The sequence below is a fragment of the Paroedura picta genome, chromosome 10 (assembly GCF_049243985.1).
Source record: "Paroedura picta isolate Pp20150507F chromosome 10, Ppicta_v3.0, whole genome shotgun sequence".
In the NCBI taxonomy this organism is placed as follows: Eukaryota; Metazoa; Chordata; class Lepidosauria; order Squamata; family Gekkonidae; genus Paroedura; species Paroedura picta.
This window is the reverse complement of record NC_135378.1, coordinates 17086872-17104669: the sequence shown is the minus strand read 5'-3', so window position 1 is coordinate 17104669 and position 17798 is coordinate 17086872. Positions and strand designations below refer to the sequence as shown.

At 47.2% G+C, this 17798-nt stretch overlaps 1 protein-coding gene across 3 annotated transcripts in view; it reads right to left on the bottom strand.

Annotated features, from left to right (window-relative positions):
- The window catches only part of PPARGC1A (PPARG coactivator 1 alpha), a 762252-nt gene that overhangs the window by 41535 nt on the left and 702919 nt on the right, over nt 1–17798 (bottom strand). For all 3 annotated transcript variants that reach the window (XM_077301524.1, XM_077301525.1, XM_077301526.1), the window contains 3 exons: nt 12170–12364; nt 8977–9099; nt 6426–6630 (listed from right to left, as the gene is read on the bottom strand). In XM_077301524.1, the coding sequence (XP_077157639.1) occupies nt 6426–6630; nt 8977–9099; nt 12170–12364 (523 nt within the window). The remainder of the gene's footprint in view (nt 1–6425; nt 6631–8976; nt 9100–12169; nt 12365–17798) is intronic.

The window sequence follows — 17798 nt, the reverse complement described above, 5'->3', positions numbered from 1 at the left end:
GCTGTTAATGATAGGACGTTGTGGAAGTTATCAACTCACAGGGTCACCATAAGTCAGAAACGATTTGATGGCACAGAACACACAAACCCTCTTCCCTCAAAGAATCATTTCCACTCTCACCTCTGAGTGATCCTTGCTCATGCATCAAAGAACTCTTCAGCACAGCTGAGCATTCTGGTGCATATTTTAAGGCGCATGCTCAACATATATGACATATATAAGCTAGGCCTATTGAGCCTTACTGATATGAACTAGAACAGTGGTCCCCAACCTTTTTATCACTGGGGACCGGTCAAGGCTTGACAATTTTACTGAGGCCCGAGGGGGGGTAGTCTTTTGCCGAGGGATGCCGCCGCCTGAGCCCCTGCTCCACTTGCTTTCCCACCGGTGCCCGCTGGGGGGCGCTGCCAGCAGCAGCTGCGCAGTGCCACACCAAGGGGGAGCCCCAGCCATGGCGGCCTCCGGAGAGCACTAAAGGTGAGCCGGCGGCAGAGTGGCAGGGCAGCCCCCGAGGCAGCAGCCGGGGAGGAGGACGAGGAGGAGCCGCAGCCTGGTACCGACTGATCCATGGACTGGTAACACTGAACTAGCACACCCTTAACACTGCAGGTGTATGGGAAGATGTGTTGTGGTGGGGAAGCCAATATTAAGAAAGACCTGCCTACTCTTAGGTAAAGGTAAAGGTATCCCCTGTGCAAGCACCGAGTCATGTCTGACCCTTGGGGTGACGCCCGCTAGCGTTTTCATGGCAGTGCCATCCCCAGTCATTACCGTTTTACCCCTGTTTTACCCCCGTTTTACCCCCCAGCAAGCTGGGTACTCATTTTACCGACCTCGGAAGGATGGAAGGCTGAGTCGACCTTGAGCCGGCTGCTGGGATTGAACTCCCAGGCTCATGGGCAAAGCTTTCAGACGGCTGCCTTACCACTCTGCGCCACAAGAGGCTCTTTGCCTACTCTTACTGATCCCCAAAATGAGCTTCACAGGATCACCTTTGGAAATGCACTCTTCTATGAGACGAGCAAGGATCCCATTCACACAAAGTCAATTTTACAGAGAAATCTTTCACTTTTAGAAAAAAGTGAGAAGAGACTTGCTTTAGAGCAGGGTCTCCAATCTTGTTGAGGCTGTAGGAACTTCTAGAAGAGTCACTGAGTACTATAACAAAATGGCTGCCATGGGGGAATGGGACCATTCACAGAATTAGGTAGTTGGCAATATGAATGATTCCTTGTCTGGGATATTGGAGATGAGAAAATGCAGACCTTGAGAAATCAATGGATGGTCTTACTCAGCATCATGTGTTCAGATGTGCTTCTCTCGTTTGTACTTTAAGCCAATTCACACATACTTGTTCCTAAGTATCTTGTCCCTCAGCATCCCGTATCACTTGCAACGGAATTCATGAACTACTTCTGAAATGATTTTTCACACTAATGCTAAACACTTTTTCGCTCTGCACAATAGACCCGTCCAGAGGTGGAACATATTATATTAAAACTATCCTGAATCCATCTCCCAGTCTCAGAAGAGCAATAAGGCATTTCCATCCATAATGCAATCTGTTGGTCACGTTATTGACTTAGGTTCCTTCTGCAGTGTGTGAAATACGGCTGAAAAATTAAGCATCGGCATGTCTAGGGCCTCCATTGGACTCCAAAAGCAAACCCGTCATCAATCAATCAATAAAATCAGAATGATTGATTTGGTTAAGATTGGAGAACAATAATTAAGAACTTTTCCTTCTTATCTCTCCTTACTTATTAATCAGCTCTAAAGATAAGACTCGATATAGGGGGCAGTTTAGGGACCTTTTTTGGCTGAGCGATACACAGATACAAGCCACAGAGGCTGAAGTGATTCCTGGCATGGCTGCAGCAACCTAAACATGTAATCTAGAAAAGGCCTGAGGCATCTTCACAGGCCTATAGCCAGCAGGAACAGTGCCCCACCTAGAATAGTAATTTGTTCCACCAAAGAAGAATTTTTTTTTGTTACTGAAGAAACAGGTTTTCAAATTTGTAACAGAATGACTTCCCTCAGCCCATGTCTGTTCACTCAACATTTCCCTCAACGGACTGTGGTTCCCAAAAGGGGGTGGAGATGGAGAAGAAAGGTCTTCAAAAATTATTATTTTAATTATGTTAGTGCTCCGGAACCGAATTATACTTTAGGTCAGAGGTGCCCAATCTTTTTTGAACCTGTGGGTACCTTTGGAATTCTGACATAGGACACAATTACAAAATGGCTGCAACAGAAGGTGGAGCCGATCACAAAATGGCTACTTCAGGAGGTGGAGCTGACTATGAATTGTCAGGGAGCTAGATTATATATAACTCTAATAGTAGCTCTTCAACATTTCAGGCAAACAGAAGCTCTGTTTAACAAGATGCCTTTTCATCTGCACAGCCATTCAGAAGTCCTGCTGGGCAAAAGCCCCACCTAGTCTCTGAGTACTGATCCTGAGAGAACATTGGCAGAACCCAAGATAAAACAGCATCATATGTTCAAAACCGAGTTAGTAAGGAAACCTCCGCTCTTTTCTATGGGAGCAAAAGGTGTCCAAATGGCTCCTACACCCAACACAGTTTAGAAAATAAAGGTATAAAATGCTAGTGGGTTTTCTTTTATTTTTTAAAAAAGACGTAATAGGGCTGACACATTTATCGCCTATTCAGGAGCTGCAAGAGAGCTGTTTTTATTGTCTCTTAAGGAATACGTGGCAAGGTAACAATGTCTTCATTCCTACCTTGGTAAAAAAAAGAAAATAAGCTTTCTAATGAACTGTCTTGTCCAGCCTGTCCAGAACGGTAATTATGTCCTAGTGGTAAATCACCAGTTCTCTACATCTGGAATCCAGTTAACCCTGTACTTCCCCCTGCCCCCGCAGCCCCTACTCCGGGCTTATGCTCCCTATAATGGATGGTGGGGGGAAATACTGTCAAGTCGCAACTGATGTTTGATGACCCAGCAGAAATTTCAAGTCAAGAGACACTCAGAGGTGGTTTGGCGCTGCTTGCCTCTGCTTAGTGACTTCAGCATTCCAAATAATAAACTGGGACAATCCTGCTTAGCTTCTGAGATCAAGACAAGATTGGACTATCCTGGGCAGGGTAGGGTGATGGACAAGGCACAGAAATGGATCACAATATAATGGCCAGGGAAAGAGCACAGATTTGACAGGGCAAGGTCTAAAATGCCACCCTTAAATGGGTCTGACAGAGGGTGTGGTTATGGCCACATGATTATACAGCTTTAAAAGAGGGTTAAACAGATTAATGGAGGGCATAAATGGCTACTACTATTCTCTGAATGACTACTAGCCATGGTGCTGGAGGGGAACCTCCACATTCAGAGACACAACTCCTCTGAATCCCAGAGCCAGGAGGCAAAATCAGGGGAAGGCCTCTGTCTCTCTGCCCTGATGCTGGCCCTCCAGAGGAACTGGTTGGCCACTGTGTGAGACAGGATGCTGAACTAGATGGACCACTGGTCTGATCCTACAGGGCTTTTATGTTCTTATGAAGGCCTTGGTTTCAATGCCCTGTTGTTGGCCCTCCAGAAGAACTGGCCAGCCACTGTGGGAGATAGGATGCTGGACTAGATGGTCCACTGGTCTGATCCGGCATGGCCCTTATGTTCGTATGAAGGCCTTGGCTTCTATGCCCTGTTGTTGGCCCTCCAGAGGAACTGGCGAGCCACTGTGGAAGACAGGATGCTGGACTAGATGGGCCACTGGTGATTCAGCAGGGTTCTTCTTATGTTTAGTCAACTGGAATTACCCCAAGGAAAATTTCTTAAGACTGCTTATCAGTCAGTTAGGTTTTGAGGATTCAGAGTTGGAGGTTGGAAGCTGAGAGTGAGTGAGAGAAAGGTTAATTTAAGTGAAGTGTGAATTAAGATCTGGGAAGATGTCAGAGCACTGGCTCAATTTCCTTGTCTGCAGAACCAAGGTGTTTTCGCACATACCAATTGGGATTGCTAGCTCTAGCATGTCACTGGCAATGGAATGCTGCATTTATGGGAGAAGGGTTTCCCAGGACATTTACTGTCCAAAATCTACCATTCCACAGCTCATGGAAAAAAGAGTTACCATTGGTCTCAGTGGTTTCTTCCTGAATCATCTCTGTTCTGGGTCATTTGTACAAAGCCAGCCATCGTGGGTCAGTCAGTTTACCCCCTTCACCCATTGAATGATCAAGGCTCGGGTGGGTTTATAGCCAAGACCAGGTTCTGCCTCTTCAACTGTTTTAATTTCCCACTGGTGATCCCAGTTACCCTCAGTGTAAGGATTTGTGGGGCCTTGGCGGAGCACAACTGGGGCTCTTACTCTGATCCTGGTGCGGTGTGGTAGGTGAACAGCTGTGGGGTGGTACATAGCCCCTTCCCAGGATAACCATCACTTTTCCATTCAGTTAATCTCTGATCCATTCAGAAAACTGATTCATACATTATATGGTGGCAAACAACAAGGATGCAAAAAAGTCTATAATATTATTTGCCCTTCCTTTGTTTTCTTCTCACAACAATCTCTCTTGAAGGAGCTTAGGCTGAGAGAGAGCAAAAGTGAGCTTCCATGACAGAGCGGGGATTAAATCCCTGATCTCCCAGATTCCAGTCAGACACTCTAGCCCAGGGATTCCCAACCAGGGCTTCTTGGGGCTCCATGAGAGCTCCCCAGGGGCTCCCCGGCCTTCCCCCCACATCCTGCCTTGGCCACAAGCTACTCCTGCCTTTTCCGTGAAAGCAGGTAACTGGGGACTTCCGTTGACTTAGGCGTGGTATTCTTGCATGGTTACCTTGCCTGGGAAAGGGGGTGGAGCCTGGACACCTACTCCTGCCTCAAACACTTTCGTCCAGCATGGCAGGGGGTGGGGCCGTAGCTCCTCAAAACCTATAAAACTATTTCAGGGGTTCCTCCATGGTGAAAAGGTTGAAAAAGTCTGCTCTAAGCACAACTCCACACTGGCTTTCTTGCAAATCTTTGCTTTGGAAAGCTTGTCTTAGAAGATCTTCTGGCTCCCCATAGCACTGCCTCTGCTGTGACCTTTGAAGGGGAAGGAGCAAGGACAGAACAGGCCAGCCATTTCTCTCTTTGCAACTTCTCAAATAGAATCATAGAATCATAGAGTTGGAAGGGGCCATACAGGCCATCTAGTCCAACCCCCTGCTTAATGCAGGATTAGCCCTAAGCATCCTAAAGCATCCAAGAAAAGTGTGTATCCAACCTTTGCTTGAAGACTGCCAGTGAGGGGGAGCTCACCACCTCCTTAGGCAGCCTATTCCACTGCTGAACTACTCTTGACTGTGAAATTTTTTTTCCTGATATCTAGCCTATATTGTTGTACTTGTAGTTTAAACCCATTACTGCGTGTCCTCTCCTCTGCAGTCAACGGAAACAGCATCCTGCCCTCCTCCAAGTGACAACCTTTCAAATACTTAAAGAGGGCTATCATGTCCCCTCTCAACCTCCTTTTCTCCAGGCTGAACATTCCCAAGTCCCTCAACCTATCTTCATAGGGCTTGGTCCCTTGGCCCCAGATCATCCTCGTCGCTCTCCTCTGTACCCTTTCAATTTTATCTACGTCCTTCTTGAAGTGAGGCCTCCAAAACTGCACACAGTACTCCAGGTGTGGTCTGACCAGTGCTGTATACAATGGGACTATGACATCTTGTGATTTTGATGTGATGTCCCTGTTAATACAGCCCAAAATGGCATTCGCCTTTTTTACTGCTGCATCACACTGCCTGCTCATGTTTAGCTTACAATCCACCCCAGGGTCTTGTTCACACACAGTGTTACCTAGAATACTACAGAAGAGGCTCAGTAAGGGCACAGGATTTCCTGCTATTTGGGCAGCCTCCTCTCATAACTTCTTAATTCTGAGGGATTTGAAGACAAAAGGAATGGCCTGGTACTCTAGTGGCCTCCCGGTTTCTGGGCTTGGCCTCCCAGGCCAAGGTTTGGGGATTCACTCGTACCCACACTCAGTTCTGGCTAGAGGGGGACCGAACAGAGAGTCAACCACGCCATCAAAGGATCCTCCAAAGAGGAAGGTCCAAAGACAAATAGAAGTATCCATACTTAGCTTGCCAAAGGTCCCAGGTTCAATACCTTAAAAGCTCAAGCAGCAGAGACAGGAAAGAGTCAGGCCTGTGGCTGAGGAGACCCACAACCAGAGTGGACACTAAAGAGCTAGACAGACCAGTTGCCCAACTCAGGATAAGACAGCATCATGAACCCCCATCAGTAGGTGATGTTATCCTTACTGACTGTTACAAAAGCTTCCCGGCCAGATTATTCACGGTCTGAGCGATTCGGAGACATTCCAGACCACCCCTGCTTCCCCCCACTTCCCTTCAACCACCGTGTCCACCCTGAGCCAAGCAGCCACAAAACCCCTTCCTTTGGGGCTCAAGCCTACCTTGCAAGTGGTGCGTCTGAGACTGCAAAAGGGCCTTCTTTTTAGCGGTGCATCTGTCCCTGTTGCTGTTCTTGTTCTCTGTGGGTTTGGTCTGCGGAGGGTCATCGTTTGTAGTCAGATACTTGAGCAGCTCTGAGCAAGGACGTCTCTGTGGCTTTTGCGGTTGACAAATGCTCTTCGCTTTATTGCTCCATGAATTCTCAGTCTGAAGAAACAATGAAAAAAAGGAAAAGAAAAGAAAAGGAAAAAAAAAAGAAAGCTGAAATTAGTGAACTGAACCTTAACGGAATGGAGAAAGGTTTTTGCAAGAGATGAGATTTTCAGCAAAGCGTTTGGTCTAAGTGTACTAGAGCTGCGAGCTGCGGATAACTGTTTGCAGAACACGGAAAGGAAAATTAATTACATTTAAAATTCCTAAATGACGTTTATGGGGCTTTTAAAATTTCGTTTCTCTTACGTCTCGGTGTTCCTACTCGGCACAACATATAACTAACAAGACCCTACAGTGTTTCAGCTGTGAATGGAAGGTGGGGTGGGGGGGGAGAGCTGCTGGTTTAAGCCTTAATTTGCTGCTGATTGCTCAAGCCCACCATTCACAACTCTCTTAAGTACCCCTAAACGCTCTGTTTTCAGTTACAGTCGATGGCAAGACAAACATTGTTTAATACAGTCGGCGAACGGAATTGCACCGCTGTCGGTATCCCAGCCAATTAATGGTTGATATAGCCCTTTCCACCGAGCTTCTTTTTCTAGGTTAGGCTGCTAGTGAGGCGGCAGCCTGGAGTCCCACGTCAATACATCAGCAATATTTTAACGGCACCATCTACTGCTCGGCAACTACACTGCCTAATTCAGCCAGGAGACAAGGGGAAGAAGAGAGGACAGAGGCATCAGAACAAAGGGAGCCCAAAATGCTCCTGTTGTGTTTTGCATATTTCCCCAGGTACTTTATGGGCGTTCTGAACAAATCTTTCCGAATCACACTGAGCTGGAAGAAACCACAGAGGGCCATCCTGTCCAGTCCCCCACTTTCTCTGGGACATAAAAATCATACACTCCAGACAAGTGCTCATCCCGTCTCCTCCTAAAAACTTCCAACTAAGGAGACTCGATCAACACGGGGGGAGGGGGGGGGTTATAGTCCAAATGTGGCAGTGCAAGTACAGCATGGGTTTGGTCCTCCAATTCACCTGGATGGAGGAAAAGACAGGCCCCACCTTTAAGCACCATGCCACCCCCAGAGTTGGTGTTTAGGGGGGTATTTTAGTTGTGTTATATCGCCGCATATGTCTTGGATGTTGGTCTTTGTCAGGATATTGTATTTTTAGGAGTATTTTATTGGGATTTTTATTGAATGCAACCCGCCATGAGCCTTCCGGGAGTGGCGGGCTAAAAGTCAAATAATAATAATAATAATAATAATAATAATAATATAACATGGATGCTTCATGTGGAGGCCTGTGTCCATGATGCCCCATTCTGTGAGATTCTTCTCTGCCAAAACAGGGGGAGAGGAGGAAGTCTCACAAACTGTGCCACTGTGTGTAGACTTGCCCCTTACTTTAGGTGTGTGTCAAAGAAGAGGTGTGTGAATGGAGAGAGGCAATGAAGCCTATACTGAAGTCCAGTGTATTTATAGTCACAGAACAGAATGCAAGGATTAAGCATGAAAAAGCTTTGAACACTTTTAGGTGATAGAAAAATTAAAATTGTCAATATAAGGCACTAAAAGGACATGTGCTTATAATGGTTGCAAGTATTTTATATCTGTCTGGCGGGCTTGAATTGCGTGGGCACAACTTTCGCTATCTGGAATGAAACTTGAGGCTTCCCATCCATGAGTAATTTGTCGGTCTAATCCACTTCTGTTTGGTGGGACTTCCTATCTAAGAGGGGATGGACAAGTCTGCTATGGGCTGCGGAATACAAAGGGCAAGGAGAAAAGATGTCTCCACCTCCCTTGATGGGCAGGTGAACAACCTCTTTGAGATTGGAGAGCCAAGCCTATAAACGTCCTCTTTCTTGAGTCTTGGGGAGAAAGCCGCATGGCCAATAACATCAATAATTAAATGAATTCATTTTGATCTATTAAAGTTCCCAAGGGGTCTGTAAAATGGCCCTCTTCCCATGGTGGAGACCAGGGCTTTCCAAAGCCTTATGGGTCTCCCTCCGGTCTCCTCTCTCTTGGCTCTCTCTCTCCACTTACTAATTGTCGCCATCTCCAGTCTGGGGCAGGGAGGCAGTTTTTGAAATGTATTCTAGCATTGCATTCCAATTGGATGTTTTCCTGTTGTAATATATTTTATCGTGTGATTTTAAGTGCTGTGAACTACCCCAAGTCCATATGGGGAGGGGTGATGTACACATATTATTATTATTGTTGTTGTTGTTGTTGTTGTTCACACCACATCTTTGCAAAAAAGTGAAAGCAGTGTGATAGTTTGCATCTTCCTGTGGCCATCAATACACTGTAAAACGTGTCTGAAGCAGGCAGGAAGAAATCTTTTGCAGACTCCCTTTACAGAGACCCTTGCCCAGGTCCGTGCCATACCTTAACCGCCATAGGGCTGGCTCTGATCTTGTGATTGGTGCTGGCATGATTGTGTGTGCTGAGGCCACTGCATTCGTCGTAATTCAGCTGGGTGTTAGCTGGAGCCAGCAAGAGCTTCTTAAGCTGCAGAAGGGAGGGTTGGAGGCATTTGGGGAGAGGTGGGGAATGGCAGAAAGAACAAAACAGACAAAAGAGTTATGCATCTTTATGCCCGACATTTTGTAAGATAATAATTTTGACCCAGATAGCCCAGGCAAGTCTGAACTCATCAGATCTCAGAAGCTAAGCAGGATCTATCCTGGTTTGTTTTTGGATGGAAGACCTCTGAGATTCTGGACCTGATGGCCCCTGAGCTAGCACATTAATGTGGGCCACATATAAACAGAAAGTTGGGATAATATTTTCCTTTTTGTCTCAAAGCTTCCTACTTCTGGTTGAGGTTGGGGTGGGGGGATTAACCTGGCGTAAAGCGAGATTTGTCTGGCGCAGAATGAACATCTAGCAGAGAGACACATAAAGCATATAGAAATATTGTGCTGAAAGACAACTCCGCAATTTTGGCCCCAGCCTCCTCCACTTGTTTTTCTGCAGGGCAAAAAAATTAATATGAATCTTCTTAGTGGCTGATAACATCATTTGGGACTTGCCAGCTATCTTGATAGTGAGAGCTGTAAGACACTGAACTTCCATTATGGCTCAAAATTTCAAAGAGATCTTCTAAAAAGGGGAGTGAACTATCACAGTACCCCCTCTTTAGGGCACACCTTCTCATGTGACTTTCAGATTTCAAATTCCAGAGCACTAACCCCCCCAACTAGCCCCGTGAACATGCGAATGATGGATTGAGGCATTTCTATCCAGATTCTCAGACCTCACAAATCCCCACCCTCCCCCAACAGGATCTGTTTCTCGACTGTTGTAATCCTTTTCCAGCAAAGATCCCTCAACTGACTTAACTTCATCTTTTTTCCCCCTGTTTCCTAGCCCCTCTCCACCCTGTCCTTGCTTCTGGGGTGGCTTCTGCACGGGGACAGGCTCATATGGTTTCCCTTTTGGTGTTTCACATGGAAGTTAACCCTAAAGCAGGGGTAGTCAACCTGTGGTCTTCCAGATGTCCATGGACTACAATTCCCATGAGCCCCTGCCAGCGTTGACTACCACTGCCCTAAAAGGTCACCAGGTCCCATCCCCGCAGCCACCAGCAGGGGATAGAGGGCTACAGTGGCCTCCCTCTACTAAACTCTGAATCAGCACCACGATTGTACAGTTTGTAGATCTTTACACATATCACTTTTTAATTTCTATTTGTTATGCCCTTCTAACATTTCCTGCGTGTGTCTAAATGTGAGAAACAGAATCCCTGGTATCATCCAGGCCCACTCAGCGCTCAGTCATGGTGGGCTGCAGATCTCTGTTCATGATTCTGGGTGAATACTTCTGCATACCATGTGAACGGGCTGTTAAAGACGGTGCTTTTTTTTTTCAGGGATGGCAATTCCTGCCCTGAGCGCTTGTTATTGTAGTGTCATGTTTCTGCAAATGGCCCCAAGGGGCACAAACAAAATGGGATGAGGTGACTCAACAGCTATGTTTGAGAATAGGAATTCCTGCCCTGCCCTGCTCACCTATCTGTTCTCAGACCCCTGGCTGTCCCACATTGCCACTGCTATGTCTGCTCAAGGCAACCACATGTTTCACATGCGCGGTCAACAACAATGCAGCATTCTCATGCGCTTTCCATCATCCTATGCACGGTTAATGGGCATCAACGACAGGAGGTCTGCACAAGACGGCAGCTATCGAGAACCTCCATGTTTTGTGCAAATAAACCATCAGGCAATACAGAAACGGGGAATGAGGAAACAGGAAAGGAACCAACACACTTGAAAAGAAACTAGGAAGCTCTTTCTACAGCCTTTAAAGATACCTGTGGTATAGCAAGCGGGCCAAAACCCTAACAATACGTTTGACCTACCCAATTACAGTTCTTTATCCAATCCTTGCATCTCTTTCCTGATTTACCTGAACGGGAAAGGGCTGTCTAAGGAGATGGTTAGCTCCCCTCACTGGTGGTCTTTAAGCAGAGGCTGGACCGATATTTAATAGGGATACTTTAGGCTGATCTTGCATTGAGCAGAGGGTTGGACAAGATGGCCTGTATGGCCCCTTCCAACTCTATGATTCTCATTCCTAGATGACCCTCTCCACTTACCAATATCAGTCAGCTAAATGTTAATGGCATACAAGACAACATCAAATTCACCCAGTCTTCATTAATAAGAATTTTTACATACTGTTACAAGTGAAATCTAAACATACACTCAACCATACAAGATACAAAGATCCTCAGGTCAGATAATATGCATTAACAACATTGCCTTTTCTTATCTGGACATAGCAGTTAGTAAGACTTACTAGAAGCCAATCAAACTTTACAAGGTTAGAGAGCCACAATTATGCTCCACTTTTCCCCACCCAAAGAAGTCCCAAAGGGGCTTACAAACACCTTTCCCTTCCTCCCCCCACAACATACACCCGGTGAGGTAGGTGGGACTGAGAGAGCTCTATGAGAGCTGCTCTAAGATCACCCAGCTGGCTGCATGTGGCAGAGTGGGGAATCAAAGCCAGTTCCCCAGATGACAGTCTGCCCCTCTTTAACCATTACACTGGCTCTTGAGGAGCTGTTGGTTAGATTTATCCTAGGTGTTCCCTCCTTAACTTCTAACAGTGATTCCATTTTCTTTGGAATTTCAATCTAAAGCAGTGGTCCCCAACCTTTTTATTACTGGGGACCGGTCAACAATTGTACTGAGGCCTGGGGGGGGGGGGTAGTCTTTTTCTGAGGGACATTGCCGCCGCCTGAGTCCCTGCTCCATTTGCTTTCCCGCTGGCGCCCCTGACTTCCCACTGCCCGATTGAGGGCACTGCCAGCAGCAGCTGTGCAGTGCCATGCCGAGGGGGAGCCCCAGCCATGGCGGCCTCCGGAGAGCACCAAAGGTGAGCCAGCGGCAGAGTGGCAGGGCAGCCCCCGAGGCAGCAGCCGGGGAGGAGGATGAGGAGGAGCTGCGGCCTGGTACCGACTGATCCACGGACCGGTACTGGTCCCCGAACCGGGGGTTGGGGACCACTGATCTAAAGGACATCACAGTGACAACTCTATTTGCTGTTAAACAGTAGCAAAATATGCTCTTACGAGGGATGGCTCTTCTGCCTCCTGAGGTGGCGGGGTGTTGTTGGGCATGGGTGAAGAACTAGCATCATTTTCACTGGTCACATCTCCATCGGTCAGGGCGTCGAACGAAGGCAAGCCGTCTTCATCCACAGGGATATTGTCCAGCGTCTCTGTGAGAACTGCTAGCAAGTTGGCTTCGTTTTCTTCATCTATCTTCTACGGGACAAGGGGGCAAAAACGGATGGAGAAGGAAGACAAGACATGATTAATAGCCCCAGAAAACATGACTGCGTCTCAATTAATTTTTACACGTGCCCACGGCCTCCTACCTCAATAACAATAATTCCTGCATCTGACATTATCGAGGGCATCTTTGGGGGAGGGCGGGACTTCCACAAACACCTACCGGAAGTGGTTATCATCCTGGTTTTTCTCTTGTGCCGTTGGCTGGCTTTCGTGGTCCTTGTAAAGCCAACGCTAACAACCCATCCTCAATTATCATGCGCGGGCCGTCCCGCCAACACCTCCGCTAGTTCATTAGAAATCTGCAATGCCCATCTACCCCAACGCAGAATGCCGGCTAATTGACCCGACCAAATTACAAGGCTCGCAAAACGAGACAGCTAATCAGAAGATGGAAATTTATTACTAGAGAAATGAAGCGACTTCTCCAATTCGGCTGCGTGGGAGCGGGGTGGGGGGTGGGAAGGGGACACCGATTGTTTCTCTTTAGACCCCACCCCCTGCAATCAAAATTTGCCCCCCCCTGCGTCACTTCTCATTCCGATGCCACGTGAAGTGCACCAATCAATGCGCTTATTAATGACAGGACTGCATTTTCCGTTTTAAATAAATGAATTATGCAAGGTTGCCTTTTGAAGCTGCCCTGCCGCTGGATGCGTTTATCTAGATCAGGCTGCAATTATAGAAAAAGCAGATTAATTCCTAATCAGATGTGGACGCATCGTTAATTTGCACCCGATATCTTATTTCAGGACCAGGGACTTGTTTGTGTCAAACCAAATGCATTTAATACACTCGCATTCCTCAATGCGATATGTTCCAATTACGATCCACGTATCTGCAAGATGAGGGGGGGGGGGAAATAAAGCACTTATTATATTTTTGGAGATTTGTCGCGGCAATTATTAATGACTTAGGGCTTGGGAAAACTCCCTGCGGAGTCAATGCAAAGACTTTGCCAGCAGCCAAATAAAATCCTCAGCAAGAGAAAGTAGCCTAGAGATTCTCAGCAGATGACACACTTGAGTAGCTTAATACCACCCAGGCAAGGGCACGGATCGCTACCTGGAACACCGGGACACACCAAGGCTGTTCTCAGTACAGATGCATTAGGACTGATCCAAACACAACTGACTCGCGTTCGGTTAAGTCTGCCCTTTAGCAAAAGAGCAGATAAGGAAACAAATCACGCAAACTCAATCAACTAAAGGGAATGGGTAAATTGACCCAATTAAATAAATAAAGCCTGCGCACAAGTGCCATCTTTTTGTTTTCTTAAATCAAAGCAATACGGAAAATTTACATCAGCAGAACATGCAGAATCAGCAAGCAGCGTGGCAGAAGGATTGCACCTGCCTAACTCATATATGTCGTATAGAATATTACACATCATATATAAGGAGTGTGAACACACAAGGCGTTGGGTTCGGAACACTGGCAATGGAAAGAACCTGAATCTGCACCACATTTCTTTGACCCCAACAATACTTTCTGGCCCAAAGTCAAGGAACACACATGGATGAAAATAAGAACACCAGAAGAGTCCTGCCGAATCAGACCAATGGCCCATCTAGTCCAGCATCCTGAATCACACAGTCCCAAACCAGTTTCTCTGGAGCACCAAAAACAGGGGAAAGAGGCTGAGACCTTAATAAGAACTTCAGAAGAATCCTGCTGGATCAGACCAGTGGTCTATCTAGTCCAGCATCCAGTCTCTCACAGTAGCCAACCAGTTCTGGAGGGAGAACAACAGGGCAAAGAGGCCAAGGCCCTCCCCTGAGAAGGACATAAGAAGAGCCGTGTTAGATTAGACCAGTGGTCCATCTAGTCCAGCATTCTGTTTCCTCCAGTGGCCAATCGGTTCCTTTGGAGCACCAACAACACAGCAGAGAGGGCGAGGCCTTCATAAGAACATAAGAAAAGCTCTGCTGGGTTAGACCAGTGGTCCATCTACAGTCCAGCATCCTGTCACACACAATGATCAACCAACTCTTCTGGCCAACAAAAGGGCATAGAGCAGCGTTTCTCAACTTTTTTACCCTCGAGAAACCCCTGAAACATTCTTCAGGTTTTAAGAAATCACAGAAGTGGTGCAATCATGCAAAATATGGTTGGGAAGCATAGTTGTGTACATGCCCACCTGGGACCCCCTCCCCACCCTCACTGGCCACTGGGAGGGCAAGTCAACATGACCATCTATGGTCTTGATCACCCAATAAATGTTTAACAAATCTTAATAATAATATATATATAAAATTAATGAACTCCCTTCCATTCACAAAACCTTGGTTGAAAAAGGCTGGCATAGAAACTGGGGCATTCCCCTGAGGTCGCCTGAGGATTCAGAGGATTAGTGCCTTTGAATGTGGAGGTTCCCCTCAGCCATCTCAGCTGGTAGCCATTGATGGACATCTCCTCCATGAATCTCCCTTTAAAGTGTTCCATTCCTGTTGCCATCACTACATCGTCTGGCAGCAAATTCCTCATTTTAACCACTCTCTGCGCAAAGCAGTATTTTTGTCCGTCCTGAATCTACTGCCCATCAGTGTCAATTGATGCCCTCAAGTTCCAGTATTTTGGGAGAGGGAGAAAAGGTTCTCTTTCTCAACTCTCTTCACCCCATGCCTAATTTTATAAAGAAGAAGAGTTGGTTCTTATATGCCACTTTTCCCTACCTGAAGGAGGCTCAAAGTGACTTACAGTCGCCTTCCCTTTCCTCTCCCCACAACAGACACCCTGTGGGGTGGGTGAGGCTGAGAGAGCCCTGATATCACTGGCCGGTCTGAACAGTTTTATCAGTGCCATGGCGAGCCCAAGGTCACCCAGCTGGTTGCATGTGGGGGAACGCAGAATCGAACCTGGCATGCCAGATTAGAAGTCCACACTCCTAACCACTACACCAAACCACTGCACTAAATCTTTATGATGTCCTTCTTTTGTTGTCTCTTTCCTGGACTGAAAAGTCTCAGACTCTTATTATTTATTTTATTTTATTGTTTAGATTTATGGGACGCCCCTCTTGAGCCTGTCATGAACACATGCATACATTAAAATAGTTAAAGCTAACATTAGATCCCTGCAGAAGCTTTGCTTGTTGATTCCCCATAAAGGGGAGATGTGGAAGGAGAACCCACCCAGTCAGGGAGGCCTTTCCTTCTAGGGAACATGCTCCAGCCCCCTTATATCATCTTGGCTCCCTTCCTCTGTACGTTTTTCAGTTCTACAATGTCCTTTTGGAGAGCTGGAGACCAGAAATAAGGCCACACCACAGATCTAAACAGGGGCCTTACAATAGCTGCCATTTTCTTCTCCCTACCCTTCCTATTCATCCAGTGGTTCTCAACCTGGGGGTCGGGAGCCTTTGGGGGTTGAACGACCCTTTCACAGGCACAGGGCTTGTAGCAGGGTGAACAGCTTGGCTGAGGGGGGGGGCGCTGCTACTGTTGCCGTTCCTCCTGCAGGTGCCCATGCTCAGCCGCCGGCTGCTCCAGCAGTATCTCCATCGCAGCACAGTCTCCTGCCAGGACACCTTGGCGGACAAGAGGCAGAACTGAACTGAGAAAACCAAAACAAAAACAAAAACAATTTATATACAATCGCGAACAATGGATCTTCACGCCATTGGTCAGTTTCGGATTAATTGCTGTGAAAGGACACTTGCATAGTTTTATGGTTGGGGGGGTCACCACAACATGAGGAACTGTACTAAAGGGTCACGGCATTAGGAAGGTTGAGAACCACTGTATTAATCCCTAATATAGAGTTGGCCTTTCCTACCGCTGCAGCACACTGCAATGCACGGAAGGAACATCTGTGCTGAGGAAAGAGAGAGAAGGGGCCATCCCTTCACTGTGTGCTCTATGAATCATGATGAAGTTAACAGGTTTGTGAGTGTCATATCCTTCGGTCAACAAACACTTCATATATTTGAGTTCCTCCGCCGCCCCCCCCCCCCCATTGGCTATGCCTTGGTCCTGCCCAGTTACCTATCCAGTCTACATTGTCTATCGATAAATGTGATCGAAGGTCTGATGCAGCCAATCTATGACAACCTAGTGGGGTCTTTAATGTAAGAGATGTTCCGAAGTGGATTGCTGTGGCCTGCCTCCAGACTTGGGCCGACCCTGTTTAGGTTCCGAGATCTGATGAGACTGGTTTACCTGGGCCCATCCAGGTCAAGGTCTCGATCAGCTGAACAAGACAGAGTACCTCTCTCCAAACACCAATGCATTTTTGGAACTACCATGAAGTTTAGAGTTGCTATTATTTGCACATGACATCCAAAGGGTGGGCACGTCCTGCTTGCGTGCAGAGTGTGCCTGAAAGGTTTCCTAGTGGCAACATTTGGAGGACATTTGGATATTTGTCTGAAGGATTCAGAATCTGAATTTCAGATAGGGGAATCTTGCAAATAAGATCTCTCAATCCAGAGAGATTTGGCGCTTCCCTTATACTAAGAGGATACCAAGGGAAGCTGAAACCGTTTTGAAGACATCCCAGGAGGGTTCTGCAAATCCTGTTGCATTCACAACATCCTGTTAACAGAATCATGAGGGCAGAAGCGTTTACATGGGATTAATTCTACATCGGCCCATCTTCCGATCAAAAGGGGGCTACCATGCTCAAGAACAGGAGCCAGGAGGCTGAATGGACGCAGGCTGTCCTCATCATAGCAATTCCAATTTGTTTTCAAACAATCAACCCCCCCCAGAGACAAGTGAGGGGGATGTGGCAAAGAGGAACTCTGTTAAAACAATTAATGCAAAGTCCCGTTCTTGCTCCAGTCCCAATTTACAAAGCAAATAAATCAAAGTCACCACAGACAGGCATGCCAGCCGAGCCAGCATGTATCTGTTTGCGGACGGCATGGCGGCTGGGAAGGCTCTGGGCAGCAGAACGACACGAGGAGATAACCTTTGCCAGGCTCAACGGTGTGCTTGCGCCTAAACATTGTTTTGCCGAGAAACATTTTCATTAGTTACTGTAGAACGTACTTGGCTGCAGAAAGTGAGGGAGGGAGAGGTGGTGTTGTGTAGCACTCCTCACGTTTTCACACTGTACTAGGGAGGCCAGCCTACGAGGGGAGGGGGATCTGGGGATACGCTTATGCGCTTTGGCTGCTTTGGGGGGGGGGCAGTGCCAGTGGCTCTGTGCCTGCTTGCGCCAACTTGCGCACTAGTGCCACACATCCCCACACATCCCCACACACAGACACACACCATGGGCTTGAACGGCCGCCAAAGCAGCCAAAGCACACAAGCCTACCCAGGAATGGCAGCTCATCTGCAGACTGGAGAGACGACATAGGATCCATCCTTGGGACAAAAGGAATGCTTTGGAGAAGAAGAAGAAGAAGAAGAGGAGGAGGAGGAGGAGGAGGAGGAGGAGGAGGAGGAGGAGGAGGAGG